At 37.2% G+C, this 27,415-nt stretch overlaps 1 protein-coding gene across 1 annotated transcript in view; it reads left to right on the forward strand.

Moving 5' to 3' along the window:
• Nucleotides 1–20,993, forward strand: part of HHIP (hedgehog interacting protein) — an 88,317-nt gene extending 67,324 nt beyond the window's left edge. Inside the window, exons 11-13 of the mRNA XM_060147127.1 lie at nt 2,771–2,852; nt 17,037–17,185; nt 20,757–20,993. Coding sequence (XP_060003110.1) covers nt 2,771–2,852; nt 17,037–17,185; nt 20,757–20,950 — 425 coding nt within the window. The 3' untranslated portion in view covers nt 20,951–20,993. The remainder of the gene's footprint in view (nt 1–2,770; nt 2,853–17,036; nt 17,186–20,756) is intronic.
• Nucleotides 20,994–27,415: the final 6,422 nt, after the last annotated feature.

The raw sequence follows: 27,415 nt of genomic DNA on the forward strand, positions 1-27,415 counted from the left end.
GCGCGGGCTTCTGATTGCGGTGGCTTCTCTTGTTGCGGAGCATGGGCTCTAGGCTCGCAGGCTCAGTAGTTGTGGCTTGCGGGCTCTAGAGCGCAGGCTCAGTAGTTGTGGTGCACAGGCTTAGTAGCTCCGTGGCATGTGGGATCTTCCTGGACCAGGGCTCGAACTCGTGTCCCCTGCACTGGCAGGCAGATTCTTAACCACTGCACCACCAGGGAAGTCCCTAAATCAGAATTATTTACTCTAAACACGCAGATTTGGTTTTCCTACATCAAACAGAGAATTCATCAGAAATACATCCATGCCATTCACTTAGGTTACCAAGGGACTCAGACAAGTTTCCTGAAACACAACACACAGATTTCAAAGCCGTAGGAATATAAGGATTCAAAGAAAAGAAGTCCAATCTATCTTTCTCTTGTTCTAGCATTGAAAGCATCTTGCATTTAATTTTCCCTTGAAATTCTCCTACCCCATTCAAATGAACCAGAAAGATACCTTTTCTCGCTTAAATCTTCTGTAATTGTAATTTAAATGTCATTGGCAAACTCTGATTTTAAAATATAAATTAGGATCACATTGTTTGTCGCAGAGTTAGAGATGAGTATTTAGAATCATTTTGATGAATCATTTTGATTTCCCCAGACCTTGCTGCCAGTGACTCACCATCATTCATCCTATTAGCATCACCCCCATTAAAATATCCAAATATCTGTCCACACTTAATACAGTGTTGGGAGGAGAACCAAGAAATGAAGCACATACAGTTCTTACTGTCCAAAAGCAACAACATAGTGTATATTTCATAATTAAAAATAAATATACTTTCACTCTTTAATGTAAAACTCTTTGGTTTTTAATTAAGAGCCATATATGAAAGTGAGTTAGAGCTTTCTTTTTTTTTTTTTTTTTTTTTTTGGCGGTACGCGGGCCTCTCACTGTTGTGGCCTCTCCCGTTGCGGAGCACAGGCTCCAGACACGCAGGCTCAGCGGCCATGGCTCACAGGCCCAGCCGCTCTGCGGCATGTGGGATCCTCCCAGACCAGGGCATGACCCCGTGTCCCCTGCATCGGCAGGCGGACTCTCAACCACTGCGCCACCAGGGAAGCCCTGAGAGCTTTCATTTTTTGAAACAAAAAGTGTTGAGTCTTTTTTCTATGTGTGTGTGTGTTTTTAACTATAAAATAAGGATGGGTTTGTTGTAAGGAGTAAATGCAGTAAACTACATAAAGTACGTGAAATAAATATGATTTTTTTTACTTACATTCCTTTGCCTTTTAACGTCATTTTAATTTTTTCTGTTGTGTCTGTGTTTTTAATGTAAATCCCATAACATCCTTTCCAGAAGTGAGAAAGTAGTAGGGTGTGCTTAATACACAATAATAAAGTAGAAAAGAGACATATAGACTAAATCAAGACCTATTTCATGAGTGAGAACCAAATATAAATTTTAAAGCCTTATAAACATATAATCATAAATACAGCTTCTAATTCCCTATTCATGTGATCAGTTCTATATATTGAATTATATGGAAGGAGTGGTAATAAACGAGAGCGGTTCTCTCCTAAGAGGGTACTCCATCGGTTGTAGTTCATTTTCAGGAACACAGCCTGGTGTCAGGAATCAGAGACATGGAGCTGGGATTGAGCAGAAGAGTCTTTTTCTCTCTGCCCCCAGCTATTTATTTAAATGTATTTTGTTTAAAAAGCTAAAAATTAAAAAGGAGTAACCAATGCCATCTGGCCTCAAATTATCAATTAACAGTAACAACTTGGTAACCAAACCTTTGAATCTTGGGTGGAATAAATAAAGATAAAACTTGCCATTCCACACTCATTCTACAACTATTTATTGAGCACCTATTCTGTGCAAAGCTCTGTTCTAGGAGTTGGGGATACAGGAGCAGATAAAGAGATAACAATCTAAACTGTTTTCATGAAATTTACATCCTAAAGGAGGACAATAAAAATAATTCTTAAAAAATATATTGTACACTAGTTGGTAATAAGTGCTTAGGAGGAAAATCTAGTTGTAAAGAGGGATAGAGATGGCTAGGAGTTGGGACAAATGTACTTTTAAATAGAACAGTCAAGAAAGATGATATCTAAGCACAGCCCTGAAAGGGGAACAATGCATCTAGTGGTGGTCTACTGACAGGAGCCTGAGATAGGACCTGGGACAGATGCTGAGGCGGGAGGAGCCTGGGACACCAGGAGCCTGTGACAGGAGGCTGGGACAGGAACCTGCCTTGCATGTCCAAAGTCAGGAGGTGAGGCTAGAAACATTGCAGATGGGGTCAGAGCAGTAAGGGGGGGACATTGTAGGCCACTGTCAGGACTTACCTTTGCTGGGAGAGAGATTAGATGCCATTGGAGGGTATTGAAACAGAGGAGTGTGATCCAATTTATATGATCTAACTTGCCTTTTAAGGAATCCCTGCGACTGGTATGTTGAGAATAAACATAGAAGAAGAAGAGTAGGAACAGGGAGATCAGTTAGGAGGCTGTTGCCATCTTCCAGGTGAGAGATTAATATCTGCTCGCACTGGAGTAATAGTGAGATGTGGGGAGAAGTGACCGGAATTTGGATGCACTCAGGCAAGTGATCTTCTGAGGATGTATGAATATATAATATATGTATATACATACACGTACCTACATACACATACATATATACATACGTATTATATATATATATAATAATCTGCTAGGCAAAAGAAGGTAAGGCTTTGTAATACTGTGAATTAACATTGTATTTCTCTCTTCATAGGTGAAGTTTACATTCTATCAAGTAGTAAAAGTATGACCCAGACTCACAATGGAAAACTCTACAAAATTGTAGATCCCAAAAGGTGAGGTTTTTTTCTAATATTCCATTAAGTCAAGTAATATTCTCTTAGTTATTCCAGTGCATTCAAATTAGTGATGGAATCGCAATTAGCCCTCAACAAAGATGAACATTTCCGCCCTGCCCATCTGCTAAGTGCTCTCCTGAGGGACCCTCAGTTCCAGTCTCTGAGGCCTAGACTTGAACACCCTGAACTTTAAAGGCCTTATTTTGATCACGTTCATGGCATCTTTGCTGTCCTCTGAAAGCAGCATTATATCTGTGGAATCAGGATCCTCACTTAAATGTCCGAGGAGGACCCCGATGTATGAGGCAGTGGCTTCCGCTCTCTTGTTGGAAGCAATAAACCCTCCTTTCCTTTCGAGAAAACCAGGAGCATTCTGGTAGACCTTAGTATGACTTTTGTTAGGTAATCAGGATAAGTTATTTCGGCAGCTCAACATTGGAGCCTCATTTTATAACTCGATGCTCACAGCTTCTGTGACTAAACAAATGAAAACTGAAGAAATATTTTGTTATTTATTTCAGCAAAAGGAAGATGTGAACGTTTTAATCCTTTAGAGAATATAATTATCCGTCTCCAGCTCTTCTCTACCCACCCACCCAACTTCAACACACATACAACTTTCAAATTATCTTGAGTCATCATTCGTCAGTTGTTAATTTCATGGATAAAATCAGAACTCTCAGAAGCTGCTAAAATTATATACTGTCAAATAGATATTAGCCATAATTTTAGAAACAATTATTATAGGACTTCAGTATCTTCACAAATACGACTACTGTGGAACGCCAGTAGTGGTCAGACCCTAGCTTTGCCGTGCTGTGAATTTCCAATTCTTTCTATGCTAACTTAGCTTCATGAGCCCATTTGAAAATTTAAATTTCAAGTCTCTTTTAGGAGAAAAAATTCCAATAATCTGCAAAGTTTACTAAGAGCATTCATTTAATTCCACTTTTAAAATATTTGTAGGTTATAAATTGTGTATGTTTTTCTGAAAAATTCACTGACTAACAAATGGAGATTCTTGTCCTTTTTCCATACCCTAAAACACTATCTTTCCTGAGAAAAATATAGGTTGACATTGGTGCTGCAGAACAAAAAGAGACCAAAAACGATCTCTCTATGATAGAAGGCATCACATACACCCATCTATCACACAGTGATAATGACAGCTTTCCTTCCCTATTTAACAGTACACATTTTCTTTCACAGTAAGAGAAGTACCCATCTACACACTGTAAGGGTTCTTTTCTTCCTTGAGTGTGAAACCAGTGTCCTTCTGTGAGAAGCAAAGTAATGAATGAAAAATAAAATAGACACTCCGGTGCTTGTTGAAGGTGGCAATATTAAGAACAAAAATCAAACCAGTGTTAATTCATAAAATAGCACTCTAACGATTCAGAATGAGGTCTACGATTTCACTCAGATCTATTGCCATTAGTTTCAACATAGCCATTGTTATTCCATTATATTTGTCAAAGTTGATGTGCTTTTGCAAGCTTTCTGGTAGTGTTATTAATTCTCACTGCTTCTCACAGAAATGTTTCTCTCTTCCTCTGGATTGTTTAGTCTGTTGGTGGTGAGTTGAGGTGAATTTTACACCTTCAGTCCATTATTAGTGTCTAATTACCAGGGCTGCCATGAGGGACCTTGGCTTTGTGATCATGGGGCCTCCTCTCGTAGGGTGGTCTCAGAGTGACATACCTGAAAGGCCTGACTTCTCATTATGGTGTCTGTTTCTGGTGAGTCGTGTCATGCGTGCGGCCAGGGTTAAGATGTGTGTTTGGTTTTCAGAAGGTGGGGGGATTAACAGAGTCCCAGAGACACAGTCCTTGTACACAGGCCCAGGCATACATTTCAAAATTAAACTGACTATAAGAAAACAAATGTTTTCATAAACATTTGTTGGGAGCCTCATGCTGTTTCGATTTGGAAGCCAACGTTTGTTATTATAGTAGTTCTCCCCAGATGAGTGGAAGTTCTATATAAGCAGACACTTTTTAGTATATGTGAACGGGATTATTTTGGAAACACGAGCTAATTACTAACCTAGCTGTGTTCAGGATGTCTGCTTCAGAGCACAACTGTTTTCCTAAAATGTTTGAGGGAGAAATTGAAGAAAGAGCCTCATCAACGGAAAAAAATTATACACAGACATTTCTTGTTACATCAAAAAACCTAACTCGAATTAAAATCTTAGATTAACTGTATTCTTGTGGAAGAGCCCCAGACTTGTCAGAATAATGTTTTCAGAATGAATTTCAAACATTCAGTTGACTCATGACTCTAAAAGAGAATAACTACAAATCATAAAATTTTTATATTCTGTATTATGTATCATGGAAGTTACATTCCTATACACCATAAGATTTATATTTTTTCTCTTTTTTCCTACACACACACACTCACATATAAGAAAAATGAGGGAGTTTTGAAACGATATGTAATATTCTTTGGTCATTTTGACAAAGGTAGACGAGGTCCCGGCATTACCAGCTCAGTCTGTAAGGGCAATCTGGTCTCAGGCTATATGTTACATAATCATTTACGTAAGTTTAAAATCATTTACGGTGGGCATCCTTCTCAGAAAAGGATGGCAAGATAACCTGTTATAAAAAAACAAATTCCATTGTTTGCAATCAAAAAAACAAAAATTCTATGAGAATACAACCAGCTTTCTCTATGGCTTCACTAGAACTCAGGAGTTTTTAAAGGAAAAGCAGAAAAGGGAGGAATTTTGCCTCCCTGTTAGAACAGGGATACCTTCAGAAGTGGAAGAGTCTCATTTCATGGCAGAGTGGAGTTAGAGGCGAATCAGTACAGTCAATCATTCAGCTTGCTGGGCCACTTTGCTGGGTCCCCCAAAGCCTCAAGTACTGGGTTCTGCGTGCCCTGGTCTGGGATGCTGCTTCAGCCAGCAGATGTCAAGGCATTGAGGACAAGAGCTGGACACTCATTTCAGTCTCACTTAGTAGAGCCATCTGAAGCCTGTCAAGATGAGGAAGTCTATCCTGGCAGGATAGGCAGTCAGACGGTCTTGTCTCTGAATCTTCCTTAGTGTGGACGCTGCATTGTGGCACCATACTGTGCTCCTTCGCCTGTCAGTAAAGTACAGGTCATCATTCTGCCTCTGCTACATTTCTGTAGAGCGCTGTGAAGATAATTAAATATTGTATTTAAAGCATATGCAATTCTTCAGTACCATTGGTGTTCATTCCATGCATTCAAGAATTATTTGCGGGTGATCTCTCAACTTTTGAGATAGTGTTAGTTTCAAAATTGAGGTCAAGATGTCCACGGAGTTTTAAAGAGCCCTGAGTACCTAGTTTTCGAATATCCAAGTCATGTCTTAGAGGCTTGGTCTTTGTTAAATCTTTTCAGAATCACACAAACGCTCCTGAGGGATGGAGATGAAAGAATTCTAACAGAGTTTTGAACTTTCCAAGCTTTAGTTTTATTTTATAGAACACAAATATTTTCACACTATTGAAAAAGATTCTTTAATTTTTGTTTCAGATGGACTTAAACTAAATGACCTTTTCTGACCTGGAAATGTTTCCAGGGTTATTTCTCCAGGAGTTCGTAAAATAAAATCATTCTTAAACATGTCGATTTAATTCCTGTGTACCCAGTCTTACACTATTTTAACACGTTGCTTATCTGTTAACCCCCTAAGTCACACAACCAAGTCCCTTAAGAGGTCTATAAATTAACAGTGCAAATTCCCAGCTTCAGAGGTCATTTTGCAGAAACGTCCTGTCCCCAGACTCTTGTGTGACCAACATCAAAAACTGCCCTCCTGTCTCCTCCCTGCCCCTCCTGTGATGACCCCACTTACTGCTCTTTGTTTATTTATTTGTTTATTTAATATCTTCATCCTACTCCTTAGTCTACTGGATGCTGAAGTGTGCTTTTTTTTTTTTCTTCTCAAAAATCACTTCATGAGAGGAAATTGGTTCTGTTTATCCTTCGCATATGTCTCAGGGAGCCGGCAGGCAGCTCTGCCATCCTAAAGAAAGCCATGCATAATGGAGAAGGTTTAGCCCAATAAGCCAGTCTAGTCCCAATTCATCAGTCAAAGTTTTATGCAAGTGGCCTCCCTAGGTTGATAAATCCCCACAGTGCCTGTTGACCCAGCTGCCAAGTCCTCTTGCTGCAGGCGGTGTTTTCATGGCCACCCTGACAGTAATACAAACTGTTTAGCAGCTCCATTGACCTTTCAGCTATTAACAGGGACACAGGCTCGACGAGGGACTAGTTTTCAAACATGACAGAATTTCTTAACACTAGAGGTCATGAACAAGTATATGCCCTATAAAAATTCATTCAGCATGGTGGATGTGAAGTCTAAAAGACAAGGAAGCATGGTCCACATTTTTGCTATAATTTTTCCACATTTCCAATAACTAAAAAGAGTATACACTCAGGTGCCAGCTTATATTTTATTCTTAATATGCTATAGTTTACGTGGTAGTGCACAACATTTTTAGTGAACAGATCCTTCCTATGCTGTCAGATACCATCTGAAATTTTAAAGATATATTGCAGAAGAATGAGATAAGATCAAAGTCAAAACTTCTAATGAGTGGATGAGTATGCATACATAATACATGGTAATGGCCTAAGTGTAACTGGAATTTTATTCATATTTTACCAAGATTTGTGTGTTTCTGTATATACGCACACAAACACACTTAAACATACTCAGGTATTCCATACAAGGCTACGTAGAGCCATCGCCTATCTCAAAATATACACAAAATATGATACCATAATTTATGAAAAAATTTTCTCTAAACGCCCATGCTATTTTAAAAGTCTGTACTATAAAGCTTCTTATGTTTATATCCTATTTTCTGAAGATGTGACGTATGACCACAGCATTCAAGGGAATTTTCTGCTTTATACTAATTATAGTCCTTCTTAAATTATCAATTTTAAATGTTGAAATATCAGTTCCTAGAGTAATTGTACAGATTGCTATGAAAACTTGATTGATCTGCCACTTACAAATGGCATTTGTTAAAAAGGCATAAAATGGAGAATATGAATAATTAAAAATATATTCTTCAAAAAGAGCCTCATTTGTTAAGAGCCTCTTAAAAGCATTTCTTTTCAATATCCATGTTTCTCCCCCACCTGGGACAGTGGTGGAAATCTGATATTATTAGACCTTCTGAATATCTTCTACTTTTATTGTGACAGTGGATCATCAGATGTTACAGCTCTCGAGATAAAGGCAGATTTAATCTTGCATAAAACAGCCACACAAATTTGCAAAGAGATGGTTTCTAGAGGAAGATATACTTTTTAAAGAAAAAAAACTACCTTAGCATCATTTTTTTACTAATTCATTTTAGTTGAGCTAAAAAAAATCTGTTGCTTAAATGACTCGTTTTTGTCAACATTGACAAGTGAATCAAAAGGTGTAACATCAAAATTTGTGAACGTGTCATCCTAATAGTCTTCAAAGAGAATTTAAACTGACATTTTTGTGCTATTTTAAGGGACAGAAAATCATTTCAAATTTTACTTCCCATTTAAAACATTTAGTGATATTTAAAATTTCTGCCTTCATAGAATACAAAATTAAAACACTAGTAGTCTACAGTTTTTTAAGTGGGAAAAAGATTTATTTTTTAGATGGCTTCTAAAAGAAAAATACTATATAGGCTTTAAGACTTTTGAATTATGTTGTAATCAAAGTGTTACTTAAAATGTCTATTTTCCCAGTCGCAGACATTTCTTATTAAGTGTCTAACATTTTCATCAATTATGGCTTATGAATCAAGTTTTTAAGTTAAAAAAAATTGGTTTTAGACGTAAAATTCTGAACAGAATGTGGTTCCTTCTTTATATTAGGAAGCAATGGCATTGGCTTTTTATTGTACCCTAATTTTTCAGTTTTTATTTTTCTATCATATCAAAGTACAGTTATACAAGATTAAGACATGAGATTGAATCAGTCTGCAGGTATCTTTGGCTTGTCTCCTGTGTTCAAGATATTGTATTATGTGCTATGGAGGGAGAATATACGTGAGAATTTAGTCCTTTCCTCTAAGGAGATTATTTTTATCTTAAATCAGGAGATTGCACACATTACCTAAAACATGAACAATATTATCTGAGATAAGTATTGCCACTTTGGGACAACAAAATTATGCCAGAACATTGTACATTACAAGTTGCCAGATAACGGTCCAGAAGGTGATGGGTAAAACTCACCATGAGTTGGCTTCTTGGTCCAGTCTGTTCTACCAGGGGGAACAAGGCCTCAGCCCGGCTGCTGTACAGGCAGAAGGCGCCTTCTCAGTTGACTGTTAAAATGAGAAATAAGTGCCCGCAATGAGTTTCCCTCCCCCAGGAGACATTCCTCCAGCTTTGCCTGGCTCTCTGCAGGTTTCACTCCCTCCTGAGTTCAAAGCGTCACGTCCATCACCATTTTGGTTTTGTGTGCTTCAATCTCCCCTGAGCAAATCTCTCCTCCAGCTACTGCCGACCTGCTCCCTGGGCTGCCCTCTCCCGAGGTACCAAGTTTTATTTTTGCTAGTGCTTTAATTACGAAGTTGCATGGATCTCGAGGGGTCTGCCCCAACTTTATTTTTCCCATAAGCCTTATTTTTAGTATGCGATTTTGTAGAATACAAGATTTTTTTGGGAACAAGTCCACTGAATTAAAGTGCAAATGCCTATTTTTCTAATAATTGTAGTGGACCAGTTTCTGAATTAAGGACATTGCAAACATAATACAAGAAACACCTAAGGCAATTTAATAAAATTGGACGTTGTCCTTTTTTCCCTAAAAGCAGACAACCTCATCATCCAGTTTCATTAGTCATTTCTCCTAGGTTTTCCTTTTAAGGAAATACATAACTTTTCATTTCCTAATCTTCGCCTGGAAATATATAAACTGAGGTAAGCTGATAAAGTTGAATGAAGGCGATCCACACACCCTTTTAGATACTTGTGTACAGTGGTAGTGATGTTTGGATAGGGAGATTAATAAGGCCTGAAACACAGGTGCCTAGCTCCCTTTTTCCTAAAAAGGACCAGTTGAGTAGAAAGCTGTGCTAGAAAAGAGTTCCATCCAGATTATCTGGAATTAGCTGTATGAAAGCTATTTCATATCTTCATCCATGTTCTGATCTTCTAAATTTGGGAATAGCAAGGTTGGCCCCGTCTCGTGAGGATAAAGTTTAATATGAAATTACTGGAAAGTGTAAGTGGCTTCATTATCTGCTTTCATTCTGGTTGCATCTTTAACCATAGAACAAAATTGAGCAGGTATTTGTGAAAGTTCTAATAATTTCATTAACACTAGGCGGTCCAACTCACAGCTCCACCAAGTTGCCACTACCTTTGTCCTCTTTGAGTTTAGCACCTACTCAATCCCAAACTGCCATATTAAAGCCAGTCGACACTATTTCTGAGTGAGCATGTGCTCAGCATTTAAATCACAGACCTCAAAATGAAGGCAACCTTGGTCACAGAGAAAAGAGCTGAGGCCCAGCCGCACTGTTCAGCGCATTTCAGAACAGAGAAATGCAGCGGTTTGAGAAATAAGATAGAGCACTGCCTTTCCCATTCTAAATTTGAATTCTAGAAATATACAGTACAAATTTAAAATGCTTAATATGACCCATAATGTATACAAGTTCAGAGGTAATCTTGAATTTGTTTTCTTTTCCTTCACTTTATATATGTTACTGAGGACATATGTAAAAAGATTTTTCGAAGCAGCTTACATATGATATAATGTCAAAGAAGGCATTCCTTAAGAATGAAATGAAAGCAAGTAGCTCTTAAAACGATTAATTTTTTGGTATCTCTCAAATGGTACTTGAAAAATATTCTTAGGAAATGTGTGTTGCTATCTCTACAGCCACGAAGTCCTGTGAGACCGATATTGCGTGGTTACACAGAAGCAGATTCCATTTTCTTTGTTCTCCAACCTGGAATAGGATTGTATTATGAATGTATAAGATTCCTCAGAGCAAAATTGAATTTGTATGATGTATTATCGTTTTACCAGGTACTACAAAATGGTTATATGTAGTCGGAATCCAAAATTCTACTCCTCATGGGTAAACTGACCCTGAAAAGAGAACTGTCAACATGAGTAAGAAGCATTTAGTGAACACCCAGACTGAAGAAAATTATCCAGACCAAAAAAAAAAAAAAAAGAAAAAGTAGTTTGTATGTTGACCTTGGAGAAAGGCACTAAAACGAATAATTTAAAAGATGACATAGCACTACTACACTAGTGCTCATTCCTATGCCTCCAGCTATACAAATGGGAGAAATTTCCCATTTTCTTACTTTTTTTGAGGCAAAAGTGCTGAGTAATGGTTTTAGGAACAATGAGTGGTTATGGGTTATGGCTTGTATATCGAATGCTTACCGAGTGAGGAAATCCATGAAACCACAGAATCGGTGGTGGCACAGGAAGGCTGCCCCCTCGTGTAGAGGCCGTACTCCATCCAATCACAAGATGGCAGAATATTCTGTACTTGGAAGCTCCTGACCACACTTATTCATGGCCCCATTAACCTCTTTTGGCTGGGCATGGCCCTAATTAAGAAAGGGGCCTCTCAGACTTGAACATGCACGTGAGTCACTTGACAAACTGACCGAAGTGCAGATTCTGATTCTGTACGTCTGGGGAGGGCCTGAGAGTCTGCATTTCAGACGACCTCCTGCTGGGGCTGCTGCTCTGGGACCACACTGAGTGATGAGGATTTAGATTTATCAGTTTTTCTTACCTCATGACAATAGGAAAAAGCATGGAAGAAAAATCGTTTTGCAAAGGTTACAGTTGCAAGGGAACACTTTTCCATGTGTCCCAATGTGACTATGGATAAGGGAATTCCCTGGTGGTGCAGTGGTTAGGACTCCAAGCTCTCACTGCTGAGGGCCTGGGTTCAATCCCTGGTCAGGGAACTAAGATCCCACAAGACAAAAAAAAAAAAAAAAAAGAATAAGACAGTTCTTACATCACGTCCTTAATCACCTCAAGCAGACTGTTGTCTATGAGAAGCTATAGAATTAGCACATCTTCTGAAATTTCCAATGAATCAGGATTTTTATAAAAGAGTATTACTAAAAAAAAAAAAAAAAAGAAAAAGGAGCATTACTCATGATCGATGTACCTTGTTTTACAATAACATGAATTTAAAGTCTGAACCCCTAACAAAAATTTCAGAATGAACCCCTTTACTTTTCGTAAAGGACACAATAGATCGAGTTCTGTAACACTCACTCCAAAGATCAGGCCTGCTAAGACAGAATTTATCCCTGTGCTTCCACGCAAATGCACAGAAGACTTCTCATTTATTGATTGATTCATTCACTTATGAAGTATCATAAAATTAAAACCATTCTTTAATCCCACTACCCAGAGACATTCGCTATTGGCCTTAGCTATTCACAAATTATAAATTATAATTTATTATATAATTTTTTATTTATAATTTATTTTTTATATAAATATATATATTTATATATATAATATATTATATATATAAATATATATAAATTATTATAATATATAAAAATTATATATAATATATATAATTATATATATAAAATATATAAATATATAAATAATTTATTATATAAATTATTATATAAATTTATCACAAATTATAAATTACTCAGGCTTCTCAACTTCCTCCTTTATTTCAAGAAAGTATCTAAAGCTTTATGCTACTACACAGAACCAGCCAACGTAGGTTTCTAAGAGAATGTCTTATGTTTCTGAAAATAATGCTTATACGTTAAAAAATGTTGGGCAGTTTTCTACACTATCCCTTTAGTGCTTCATTATTTGTCATATATAAAGGGGTTAGAAAATGTGTTTTTCTAATTTAAATTAAGTTTGAGAACTATGGGGATAACTGTCAACAAATGGGCACCATATATTCTTTATTAAAAATCTGAATATCCTCTTGCGTAAGTTTTCTATTTTGAAAGCTATCTCAGACTTCATTCAGTAGACCTAAGAGTCCAAAAGTTTAAAAAGTAATTGTTTAAAAGGAGAGCAAGACCATTTAAGTAATTTTTATTAGGCCTACATTAAGATGCTCAATTTCCCAGTGTAATAAAAATAAGAATGAAAAATGAGTTCATCTATCACAAGTATATACCCTAGATTTTTGTTTAGATCCCATCTAGGTGTGTATATATAGTAATTAGGAACATACAAGATGGTTTATTTCAAGGTGACAATAATAATAAAGTTCAAGTTTACTTGTTTTATTCCCTTTTCTTTCTCCTCATTCCATGTAAAGGAACCTTACTCTTTTCAATGGAAAGAAGAAATGTCCCTAGAACAAAGAATGAGTGGAGAGGAAAGAGATGGTTGGGATCACCAAAAATCTTTGTCAAACTTTAACAAATGTATTACTAGAAAAATGAATGTTGATATGTTGACTTAATTCCCAGCTGGAGGAGAAAGTAATCCCATCTCTTTATGTCATGCTTACTTCTTAGCCTGTTGTTTATTTACTATGATTATAATTAGTGTAAAAATGCTTTATTTAAAATGAATTTAACTATGCCTTGGAAGAATTTTGTAATACAATATTACAAATTTGTAATTTGTAATTACAAATACTTGTAATTAATACAAGTTAATTTAGCCAATAGAGAGAAATACAGTGAGTGCTTTTAGTTTTATGCTTATGATATAAAAGTATAGTGATTCGATTTTAATGATATCCCTCCCCTAAATAGTCCATATATTCCTAATATTGTCACTCAGTAGCATTTTAAAGAAGCAAACACCCTTTTAAAATTCCACTCGTTTCATTCATTCAACAGATTTTTAAGAAGGATCTTCCATGTGCTGTACACTCTTCTGGGTCTTGGAAAGACACAAGAGAAGAGAGGGGAATATTTGTCTTCATGGAATTTATATTCCAGATTTGAAAAAAGTTTCTACTATATGCATTCAATTCAATAAACATTTATTGAATGCCTATGGTATTTTCCTACCTCCTATGACTATAAGTAGTTAAGGAGATAAAATACTTTGGTAGCTTAAATATCATCTTTCTATAACATCCCTCAATCCTAAATTAATTGCACCTTCATCTGTATTCCTGTGATACTTCATATGCACCTGTATCATAGCAAAGATCATACTGCCTTATACTTTTGTGTTTGCTTGTCTGTCTTCTCCACAGTGGTCTCCAAGAAGATTAGGACCCCGTTTTGTTTCTGTCTTATCCCCATGAAGAGCACAGTACCTGGCAGAGTCAATGACTAGACTTGAAGAGGATTGAATATATAGTTTTTGCCCTCAGAAAGCTTTTATTTCAATGGGGAAGGGAAAGGGGAAATAAGATTACTCATTCCTTAAGAGAAGTGAAGTCCTATAGGTGATGGGCTATGTTTTATGTACATTTTCATGTTCAAGCCTCCCCAATAGAATAACAGAGACAGAGAGAGGATTTATTTAACATGCTAAGTGAGGAATGTTGGTTGTCAACTTCATAAAAGAAAAAATAAATATTTTCCTAGGTAATTAAATAAAACTTTAAGGGCATCATAATGTTTATATATGACAGCCACACAGTTTTATATAAGCTAAACAAGCCCAAGCATGAAGCAGTGACATCCACCGATAGATAAGCATTTGCTCAACCCTAGGCAAAAAAAACAACAACTTATAATTCCCTCCATAACCTGAGTTTCCACACATTTGAATGTTTGGTGAAAATCAGACAAAGTGTCTAATTGGAGGATCATCCAGGAAAAAAGGATCAGATACCCTGCCCTGAAGAACTGAACTTCCACAGAGAATCTCTATTCGTCATACCCCCTTATCTGTTCCCAGTGTCGTCACACCCACCTTATCTGTTCCCAGTGCACATGAATCAATGTCCCTACACTTTGCCTCAAACAGGCAACATCTTCCGGTGGTAGTTGTTTGATCGAAGTCACCTACGTTCTTAATCCACATGGTGTCTTCTCCTCTTTATATTCATCTGCTCAGGCATGAACCGTATCATCAAGTAGCATGTGAGCTATGTGCCTGCCTTTTTTGCATTGCATATAACACGTAACATATTCTTGACACACTCTGCTTCTGGGCCTCTTTTCTTGAATGAATCAGAAAGAGCTTGAACAAGTGAGTAACAAATAGAATTGGGTAAACACAATCTCAGTTACCTGTAAAATGGAAACAATACCTGTTTACCGATTCTCACTCAGCAAATGGTGGTGGCCTGTGACTCAGAAGAGCATCATGGCTACTGAGAAACTGCTCTCCTGATGGTCACAAATGCCACCATCGTCTCACAAACAAAATAAGAATTTTATATGAGGAAGAAATAGGCAGACTTGGGCTATTCAACAATAAGAAGGCCAAGGTAATGCCCTCGCTTTCCTTGGCATATCTGTTTAACATCTTCACCTTATCACACTCTGCCATTACTCTCAGAAAGACTCCCTTGGGGGCACATAGGAAATACCTGATGGTGTGTTCTGAGTGAAAATATGGAATGCCTTAAGTACCTTTCACATAAGCTGACCATTTCTAGATTTAAATAAGAGGTTGAATAGATTTAAGGGAGTTTTCTGAATTGTCACGTTAGTTGCAAAACAATACTTTTATTTCTTTCAGTTTTTATTTTATATTGGAGTATGGTTGATCAACAATGTTACGTTAGTTTCAGGTGTACAGCAAAATGATTCAGTTATGCATATACGTGTATCTATTTTTTTTCAAATTCTTTTCCCATTTAGGTTATCACAGAATATTGAGCAGAGTTCCCTGTGCTATACAGCAGGTCCTTGTTGGTTATCTATTTCAAATATCATAGTGTGTCCATGTCAATCCCAAACAATGCTTTCAACAGAGAATGGGATCTTATTGGAGAGAGGAACTAAAGAAGTCATTAGATATTTTAAATATGGTTTTGAGTCATTGTAGAAACAGCCTGAGGCCAAGCTCCAAATTATTAACACTGTTCATATTGCTACAGGGGCATAACAAGATAACCTGTCTCAAGAAAACTGAGTCTGCAGGGCCTAATTATTTGCTTCTCTCGGAAAGCTGTATCATTCACCTCTGTGGTGGTTCTGACCTATAATTATCACCTTCTTTGTTATGGTACTTAAGGACTCCCAACTGATTTGTCCATCCTCCTGGTGGTGATTTGACTGGTGATGAAGTGTTTACTTACATTCCTTCACTGAAAAGAGCTTTCTCACCACACTGAGGCACAGGTAACAGTGACTGATAGCAAAGTACCACTGCACATTTTTTCCCAAAGATTAGGTAATGAGCAGGTGTGATCATGATTCCAGCGTGAAACAACTTGAAAGACACCCTCTTATTCAAAAACATTAAGAGCTATAACAACCATCTTCTGAAGGCATCTTGGTCCCTCTCTAAATGATGGCAATTGTAGAGCAATTAAAACAAAGTCTATGACTTTTAACATGACAGATAAGATGTTTTTGTTTGCTACTATTAGCATTCTTTTTCTTCATAGCGGGACAAAATCAAATTATAAAAATATATATGTATGTATATAAAATCTCTATGTAGATCATTCTTTGCATAAAGAGTTTAAACTTTGAGTCAGTAGTAAACACACACATGTGTTATGATGTCCTTTTAAGAACAGTCATTCTGGAAAAAGTATTTCAAAAGAAATGTAAAAATGAAATAAAAAATGATTCCCAAGCTTTTTAGGCTACAACTGTTCATTCTGTTGAATGCCTTCAGCCTCGTGATGTTGCCAAATATGCCAATAACAAGTGAAACCTATCTCAGGTGCTATTCCTAAAAACTTATGGCGTTTTGAGGGGAAAAAAAAAAAAGCTTTAAAATATCTATTCATCTTTAGTTTTTAAATTGTAATTGCTAGGAATTCTTAGCTACCAAAATATTGATGTAACGTAATTACATTTTTAATCAATGAATTTTGATCATGATAAAGTCTCTTACCATGTTTGATTTGTTCCCTTTGGTTCAAAACTGGTTAGTTTGTTTCCTCATGGATGTGTATTTTCTCCTCTTAGAAAGTTGTCGACCCTTCTGTCTGAGTGGCGTAAAAGAAAGGTCTCTTTGGAAAGCAAGAGACGTGCTCTGCAAGCTACGAAATCACTAGATTTCATTCCAATATTGATTTGCAACCGAAATGCACTTTTGACGGTTGTCTTTTGATGCAGACCTCTGATGCCTGAGGAATGCAGGGCCACGGTCCAGCCTGCCCAGACCCTGACCTCTGAGTGCTGCCGGCTCTGTCGGAACGGCTACTGCGCGCCCACAGGAAAGTGCTGCTGCAGTCCAGGATGGGAAGGAGACTGGTGTAGAGTCGGTTAGTTTTCCTTCTGTTCCGGGGAGATTGGGCCTGCAAGAACTTAACGTTAGTTACTTCCTTTAGAATGACCTAGTGTTCAAAACTGTAGCTGTTTACAATAGTAATGCTCAGTCTGTTTCTGAACTTGCACCTGAAATCGTTGCCATTTTCCTAATGGAAACAGTTCACGTATATAAGTTAATCATAAACATAATCGAGTTCTTTCACAAAGTCACACATGAAAACAGCCCAACTAGATCATCCCTGTGGACTCTCAGTCCTGGGTTTGAGCTTTCACACCAGCCAGTGACCTGGTGCTTGCGAAGCCCCTTTCTGAGTGCCAGCATTTTCCAGACACTCCGTAAAGACCCTCCCTAAATTTGCTGCTTGCTTTCTTGCTGCAGCGTGCTAAAAACAGGGGTTTTCAGTGGGTGTTTTTATAGAAAAGGGGAAAATGCAGTTATCTAGAGGCATATAATGAGATTTTTCCATTCTTTTTGCCACTGCCTTGTGGACCATCAGGTGGGTGTGCAGCTGCTCAGAGAGCAAATGAGATTCATTCCAAGGTTATTCTATCCTTTAACTTGTGACTTCCGCAGATACATGTAATCGCGTTTAAATTCTACTTGGTGTGAAGTAAGACAATTAGATTAATTTAGGTACCTAGAGTTTAAGATGTGTATACTGAAAGTATGTTTTCAACAACCGGCATATACATATTACTTGCAAAAGATTTTGATCTCTGCTATTTCAAATATTAAAGTATCTCTTGCCAAAGAAAATTCAAGTACCATATTAATATTTAACAGTATCCTTAATTCATAAATGCCTTCTTTCTTTATTCTAAACATGTATTTGTTTCAAAAAATTATAACCATACCTCGTTTACCTCAAATAAAGTAGACATTTAAAGTCACAGAGACAGTATCCATTTTAAGCTTAAATTGCTTCAACACTAATAATATTACGTGATTGATTGATATCATGGTTACATATCTAGGAAGAAGCTATCATAACTGAAACTCAACAGAAATTAAGTAATTATATTATTTTTTAAAAATGCTTACATTCTATTGACCCATTCTGTCTCATTTTTCATTAGTTGGCCAAAAAATGAGAATCAGTGTTTAAATGCAATAATATTCTAATTCCTGATGATAGATCTTCCTTCTGCTTCCTTCTATGCTTGACAATATCTACTCTCTCTGCTTTTACGGGGTGTCCATTCTGTCTTATTCCTTACTTATATTTTGCCTAACCTTTTAAGTCACCTCAAGTCATCAGATAACAAATATTTATTGAGTGCCTGCTAGTAAAGTATGTTAAACTGAGGGTAAACATAATTTTGAATCTAGGCAGCTTAATACATACCATAATAGATATTAATAATGATATATGATATAAATGAAAGTTTATAAGCAGGGGTCCCCAACCTCCGGGCCACAGACTGCTACCGGTACCGGTCTGTGGCCTGTTAGGAACCAGGCCACACAGTAGGAGGTGAGCAGCGGGTGAGCAAGTGACGCTTCATCTGTATGTACAGCCGCTCCCCATCGCTCGTATTACCGCCTGAGCTCCGCCTCCTGTCAGATCAGCGGCAGCATTAGATTCACATGGGAGCGTGAACCCTACTGTGAACTGTGCATGTGAGGGATCTAGGTTGCACGCTCCTTATGAGAATCTAATGCCTGATGATCTGAGGTGGGGCTGAGGGGGTGATGCTAGCACTGGGGAGCGGCTGCAAATACAGATTATCATCAGCAGAGAGGTTTGACTGCACAGAGTCCATAATAAATCAATTGCTTGCAGACTCATATCAAAACCCTATCAGTGAGTGGCAAGTGAAAACAAGCTCAGGGCTCCCACTGATTCTGCATTATGGTGAGTTGTATAATTATTTCATTATGTATTACAATGTAATAATAATAGAAATAAAGTGCACAATAAATGTAAGGCACTTGAATCATCCCGAAAACATCCCCCACCCACCCCACCCCCGGTCTGTGGAGAAATTGCCTTCCACGATACTGGTCCCTGGTGCCAAAAAGGTTGGGACGGCTGTCATAAAGTACTTTAATCTTTCCACTAAATCAAGTAAATACTTTGAATATATAAGAGAAACCAGAACCGTTTTATTAAAGTAATATATTTGTGGTATTTTTGACCCAAGTAAGAACTTTTGACCCAAGTAAGAACTTTATTCATATACTCACAGAGTTTGCTCATCTCCCACAAATTTAAAAGACTATTTTGGTCTATTTTCTCCCTGTTCTTTCTTTCCCATATATCAGCCACAGACCCCTGGATTTTGATTAACGCCCTGGAAAAGGTTAAACTAACTCTGTCCCCTAAAAGTATAAGGACATGTATTCAAGGAATTTGGTTCTGTCTACAGTGGCTGCACACGTCAGATTCATCCTATCAGTAAGAGACAATTAAGTTATATACCCGATTTTATGCTCCATCTCATTTTAGCAATAAATCTTTACGTTCCCTACCTATATTATAGTGGTAAACATTCTTCTCTGAAGCAATCCTGCTCTGTAGAGCAGCCCTGTAAAGGATTGCTCAGAACGTCTTTCTCTGGGCAACTGCACTGACCCCAAGAAGGGGCTTCAGGGTGTAATCAGAAAGGGGCATATGCACTACATCCCCTGGGAACAAGGAAAGGGAGGAATCCAAGGGAATCCACGTGGCGGATCCTCCCTCCAACCAAAATCAAAAACTGACCATTTCTTTTCTTTTTTTTTAAACTCTAGTGTTTTTTTTTAATTAATTAATTTACATATTTATTTTTGGCTGCATTGGATCTTCGCTGCTGCAGGCGGGCCCTCTCCAGTTGCAGCAAGCGGGGGTCACTCCCTGCCGCGGTGCACAGGCCTCCCATCTCGGTGGCCTCTCCCGTTGCGGAGCACAGGCCCCAGGCACGCAGGCCTCAGCAGTTGTGGCACGTGGGCTTAGCAGCTGTGGCTCGCAGGCTCCAGAGTGCAGACTCAGCAGCCGTGGCGCACGGGCCCAGCTGCTCCGCAGCATGTGGGATCCTCCCAGACCAGGGCTCGAACCCATGCCCCCTGCATTGGCAGGCGGATTCTTAACCACGGCACCACAAGGGAAGCCCAAAAAACTGCCCATTTCTTGATGTTACATTGGTGATGCTCTCGCCACTGGGCCTTTCTCTTTGGCCGCGCCCTTCCCACTGTGAGGTCCTACCCCAGAGGGACGGAAACAGAGCGGTACTTGGCAGGCCCTGTGTTGCAGATGCCCTAGGGAAGCAGAGGTTTTAAAGAACTGAAATCCTCGTTTTACATAAAGTCAGTTCTGCAAGGGATTGAAATTGTTTCCCATGATCTGGACGATCCGCTTCTCTCGAAATGTCTCCCACTGTCTGTTGCGTTCTGGCCCCCAAATAACTAGAAGTCTGAAAGCCTTCTTCCTTTGTACTTATTAACTTTGGGATCATTTTGGGACTGGCCTCCCCCTCCTTTCCCTCCGTTCCCTTACTCGTCAGATATCTATTGGCCTCATACTCGGTGCTGTTTCCGACTTACAGAATGGAGTGTGATTTCATTGGTCTTTTTTTTTCTCCCAGCGAAATGTGAGCCAGCGTGTCGCCACGGCGGTGTCTGTGTTAGACCCAACAAGTGCCTCTGTAAAAAAGGATATCTTGGTCCTCAGTGTGAACAAGTGGACAGAAACCTCCGCAGAGAGACCAGGGCAGGTATTCTTGATCAGATCATTGACATGACATCTTATTTGCTGGATCTAACAAGTTACATTGTATAGTTTTTGGGACTGTTTGACTATTCCTTTCCAATGGGCATTTATTTTTTATCCTGTCATTAAAAAGAACGACTGTTATCCTGCTACACACTCCTGTGATTTCATTTTCTTTGATTAATTTAAAAGTCATTTCCAGAACTGTGCAGACCCTGTGTGTGTATATAGGCACGTTTGTTCACATATGCACATATGCACACACACTCACAACCCCCGTGAGTGTGGTTGCGTAACAGATGGGTTTTTTAAATAGATATTTCCTTGTGCGGAGTAATTTCCCCAGAAATTCCATTGTAAATTGATAACAGAATTTTTATGTCACCAGAAGAGATTATTTGCCTTCCCAGGAATTTTCTGTCTGTAATCACTAAAGTCAACTTCAATGGAGTTTTAAAACATTACTGTGCAATCTGATGGATTGAATTTTAAAAGGCCATATTTTTATATTAAAGGACTATAATATGAGAGAATGTTTCAGAGCTCCCTGATGAATTTATAAGAGGGCAACTTGATATAAAATTGTAATCTTCGGTTTTATCAATGTATCCAGTTGCAGAAAGTTAACGCACTTACCTCTTTATTGGCAGAGAAATCTGGTTACTCTAGCTTAATTTCAAGATTGTTTTCAAATTAAATCATAATGGCAAAGTCTAAAACCAATCTTCCTAAAAGGTCTGCTTTTATTGTATAGTTTATTTAACAATAGGCACTGGGTTTGTGTTACATATTTATATTTTTTATTTTATTTTTATAATATAGACATCACCTAGATGAAACACCTTTACCCTGTCCTGTAAAATACTAAAGTTACATTTTTCACCAACTTAATTGGAAAGAAGGGGAGTGAGAAAGCAAACAGTCTTTAATGTGCTGAGGATCTAATCTAGCAATGTATCCTTGTGCCAACATGTAATCATTACCGACGGATGAAAAAGCAAGAAAACAGCCACTCCTTATAAAATTCCAGCATTAAACATTTGTAAAGTGCTTTTCACCATAGCAAGACTGTCAGAGTATATGTGATGAGAATGTTGCAGGTTTCACACTGAATCGCCTCACTGGAAAAGAATTCACTCATTTTTAACAAATCTTGCCTGTGTAAGCTGTCACTTGTACAAATTTTTAATATGATCATTCTTGCCAAATATGACTTTTAATGTATACGTTCCTTCGGAACTCAGTGAAAATCCTCTCTGGTTCATTTATGAATAAATTTCCTGTAAATGTTCTGTTCGGGTTTTTCAAGAAATGCCACGTTCTAACTTAAACTGCAAAAAGTCTGGTACACGTTTTTCTTCATGGTTTTTGAGACAATCCTGCCACGTTTGGATTATAACAAAATGATCAGGCCTCTTTGCCCCACTGAGAAAACATCGACTCATGACATGTGGGCACCTACTGTAGGTTGCCCTTCTCTAAACATCTGCTCCTCCAGAATCTAAATCGTAGAGTAGGACAGATTATACGGCACAGACTGACTTCCCAAACCCGCTCCTTACCTTTACGAAACGGAGCCTCAATTTCAAAAAGAAACAAAATCTTGGAACTCATATTTGTCTATTGTTTTAAAGCGAGAGATCTGCAAATAAAGCACAGTGAGAAACCACAACACAGAAAGGTTGGTTAAGTACTCTGCTCTTGTCTTCCATACATGATTACTTAAGTTTCAAGTGACCTCATGCCCAATGGAAATGGGTTGACAAATCTTGGTGCAGTGCTTAGTGAACAATAGCCTGCATTAAAAAGTGCATATGCATAATTTTGCACAATTTAGATTTCAATTGACAGTCTATTCAAAGAAGTCTCAGGATTAAATGAGCATGGAGACCAAATTGCCCTCTTACCCCAGAAAAGGGGTGGTCCCTTCTAGTCACACGAACACTTCATTGGCCCAACAGTGTGACAAATCTTGCAGTGAACCCTGTACTAGCCCACATCTGTAGGTTAATAGCAGTCTTTTGTCCTCTTTGCTTTCTCTTCGTAGCCCTTTTACTGAATTCCATCACAGAAAGTTTTACAATTAAAAAAAAAAATGTCCTGACAACCATTTTTGTAAATGGACCTTAACCATCTCATCGTCTCTTATTCAACGTGGGTGACATTCACAAAATGTGAACTTCTTGTGAGGGAGCCAGCTGTCTAAATCTGTCAAATTGTGCAGTTTTATTACACATTCTCCTGTACATAGTTTCACTGAAAACAATAAGGATACTGCTATATATTCAGCCAAATCTGAAAACGCCCAGCATTTCTTCTTACATCTTTAATCTTTCCATCTTTTCCAAAAGAGTCTTTCCAAAAGAAATGGTGTTCTATTGCCATTTGTTCTTCTATTTAAAAATATCTAGATTAAATTAATCAGACCCAGCTTTTTTTATACAGCCCTTTCACAAGTGAAAGAGTTTCAAATGACTTAGTAAAACATATGTACCCCAGGTATCATTGCCTTTTCTATTGTGAGTCATTAGAATAACAGATCAAAATCTTTGAAAAAGAAAATCACAAGATCCAGGGATATTAGACCCCAGCAAAGACAGTCATTGGAGTCATTTCTCTCTGTTCTTAGGAGAGAAGTAAATAGCAATGGCTAATTAAAAACTCAGTGGTTTTAAAAACTCAGTGGTCATTTCAAAACATCTTTTGACCTTTCCTTTCAAGTAGATTTTTTAAATATGTGACTGGAGAACGATCTTAAATAATTCATGATGAGAGGCAAGTAAGAATTGGTTAAAAAGTATGAGCTAGGGAAAAATGATTGTTTCATCACACGAATGGTAACATCTACTCGGTTCAAAAAGCACATAATCAAAATGGAAGAAAATGTCCTTGGTATGGATACAAATGTGTGAGATAAAGATAAAATAAAGAAACAGAAAAATGTAGATTATTATCCCTTTTTCCATTCTAGAGCTTAAGCTTTGGGTATCAATTTAATGTGAAAGGCTGTTACGGTAGTTATAAAGAGTTGGGAAAAAACTTTCTGCCACTGCTTCTGCCAAACTCTTGTTCTGATTAATAGAACTTCGTTTTCTTGCGAGTTATTTAAGGTAATGAGAAAATAACTGAATAGGCACATCATTAAAGTGGAAAGAAGGGAAGATTTAAGAAACTTGAGTGATGATAAAAAGTGCTTCCATTCATACCTTTCTTCTTGGAATTTCCTTTCAATGTGGCTATTGTAAAATATATCTTTTATTTTATCACAAAGAACACTCAGAAGTTTTCTCAGCTTAACAGACTATCTCGTAAAGAAAGAGCAAAGAAACCTACCTACACATGCAACATATACATACAACCTAAATGGAAAATCATTCTCTTTTTCATTTACATACTTCAGAGCAGTCACTTCTTCTCTATTTATTTCTTTGAAAATAATTACATGATAATGTACTAATAATTTTTAACATTTTTGTGATGTTGTTTTTATCTCCAAATCATAAACTATACAAGAAGCTTACTAGGTTTAGGACTTAAGGTTAGATGCTCCATCTAGGGACTTTTAAAGAACACATTAATTTAAACTTTTATTAGTCTAACTTTTTTAGCTTGGAAACATAAAAGAGAAACCAAACCTACATTTTTAAGAGGAAACTAAGGTGTATCATAGGCATTTGTAGTTGACTGATCAATAAGTTAGAGTTTCTGGATGTCTCTATAGAATGTTATCTGAGATATCTATCTTTCTTTTTCTCTGTTTCTCTGTCTTTTTGCCTCCCCACCCCCATGTACCCCTCTTCCTCTTAACAGTTCTCTTCTCTATTTCTATTGGTTCTGACTAAACAGACATGTCTTCAGTACACCCATAATAAAGATACCCTGGGGCAGGTTGCTATTGATTTTGCTGGCTATGATCTTTTCTTTATTTTTCTGAAAACACCTTCTCCTAGTACCACATCTGCTCAGATGCTATATCATAAAGAACAGTAGACAAATATGAACATACTAGACTGACCTATTCATATCGTTGAAAGAAGTAACAAAAAGCGTAAATGACTCCCAGCCTGGATGTCCCAGCTCAGCTGGGGTTCCATCTTGGATGCTGAAAAGAGTATCCCCAGTCAAGAGCGCAAGTTAACAGTAGGGAAAGTCAGTAGCTATTTCCTATTCAAGCAACCACCATCTCAGTGGAGTCTATTTTAAATAAGATTATCCGAAATTGATGAGGAAAAAATAAGTAGTTCCTCAATGGAAACTTCAGAATCTTCTTTCTCCACCCTTGAGCCTTGAACTTGCAGAGAACTCAGACCAAAGTTCCATGCCCAGAAAATGTACCTATTTCTTTATTACCCACAGGAAGTTAGTGGGCCTGTTACTGTGACTGCTGGCAATACCTTTAGAAAGTTCTCCATTAGAATATCCTAAAGAAATAGATGTTTGCTCTCTTACTTTCTTTCTCGTCATCACACCAACACAAATCAGTCATACCTCTAATAATTAATATGATGACAAAGAAAGTGGGAAACCTAAGAATAGAAGCATTTTGATATTAAAAACAAAACCGTAAAACCCGCCAAACACTAGTCCTAGCCAACTTCAACACTTCGTTCCCTTAAATAGCTACTCATATATAAGTTTTGAAAATTGTCTTAAAAGAACTATTTCAGGGAGTATGATATACTCATGAGAGTGTAAGAAGGTGTTGTGTTGTTTTCTTCTCAATCATAGTTGTTGTTTCCCTAGAGGCTATGAAGAGATTTACTCACTTATCAGGTTAGCTCTTTTCTTCAATTCTTCATTAAGTGAGAGCCCAAGATACACCCATCATTTACCTTGCTTTCTTTTGTTTAGGTCATCTATAAGTTGGTTGAAAAAAAAATAAAAAATAAATAATGATCCCTTGTATTAACATAAAGCAAGGTAAATGATGGGTGTATCTTAGGCCTAAATCTTATCACTGCTTTTTTAAACCAGAATACAGAGAGACATACCGAAAAAAAAAAAAAAAAGGTACCAACTCAACATGAATTCTAAAGTTACATCTCATGTATATCACAAACACAGACCTCACATTTCAGTCAGGATTTTTTTTTTGCATATGTAGATTCTGTATTACTTAAAATACATATGTAAGCAAATTAACAAACATGTTTGGTGAGTTATCTCAATTGACTATAATCTTTTAAGTTAAAAAAAACATTTTTAGCACATAGGATAGAAAAAATGGAACATTAACAGTGATGGGAAATTCATAATGGCTAAATAGAAAATACGCTTCGTCTTCACAGTTAGAAACTAATTGTTGTACGTTTCCCTTTGCACTAAAAATTAACTAGCCAAAAGTTTCCATTCACGTGAACACCGTGCGATCAGATTTGGTAGTCTGTGCCCCAAACGTACGTTGGATATTTCTTTACTTCATGTTCTTAAAATCAGAAGCATGATTTTCATAGAATAAATTAGGAGTTCATGTACTGTAGAACCCAATACTATTAACACATTAATACATTCTGTTCATAATACTATTATTGAGAAATCGAATTGACAACCTTATAAGATATCAGGTATTTCCCACATCTCATTATATTCATAGGACATTTTTGGACGTGCATCTCACCAAGAACCATGTGGTAACAAGATAAATGATACTGAGGTACTAAGGAATTTTTGGAGCTTAATTCGCTAGGACATGCTAAAGAAGACTATTTAAAAGAAACCCATCTAATTAAAATGAAAAAATTATCAAATCATTATAATTAAGAAGCAGGAAACAAATCAGCACAGAAACCCCTGTGTCTTTCCTGGTTTTATCTGTGATTAATTTTATCCAGTTTTAAAGTATGGTTAACTTTTTCATTCTTCTAACACATTTTGCTTTTCCTAGTTGTTCATTTTCCTTTAGATTATTGACAGTTTGGGCAATTTGTCCATAACCTTCTTCACAGAGGATACCTTGCTTGGATTTCTATTAATAAGAAGCACAAGTAATTAAAGCAGGTACACGTTTAAGGGAGCAGAGTTAATATATGTACTAGTTGGAATTTCTGTAAATGTTCTTCTGAAAAGTAACATGCAAAGTCATTGGCTCAGATAATCCTTCTAAATTTGAATTAATCTGACTTACTTAACCAAGTTATTATAATATTCAGTACTCTTTGCTTGATCTATTATTCAGCCATCCATCCATTCAATAATTCAACAAAGATTTATTGAAGTGCCCAGCACGGTTATGTACTACGGAAAAGGCAAGGATGTTTATAATGGGGGATTGTGAGCCCCATGGGTATGATGAACACATTTGAAGCAAAAGATAATAATCACACCCATCCAGCTCCGATTCAGTTTAACATCAAAATCCAGCAATAATAGTACAGATGGCCTAAAGTACATCTGTGTGTATCTGTATGTGTGCACACACCCGTGTATATATATTTATCTATCTGTACAAACACTACATATGTATACACACTATCTATGTAATATATAATATATGTATAATGCATATAAATTCTAACAAGTGTATTTGTGTTATCT

Source organism: Lagenorhynchus albirostris, chromosome 4 (assembly GCF_949774975.1).
Source record: "Lagenorhynchus albirostris chromosome 4, mLagAlb1.1, whole genome shotgun sequence".
NCBI lineage: Eukaryota > Metazoa > Chordata > Mammalia > Artiodactyla > Delphinidae > Lagenorhynchus > Lagenorhynchus albirostris.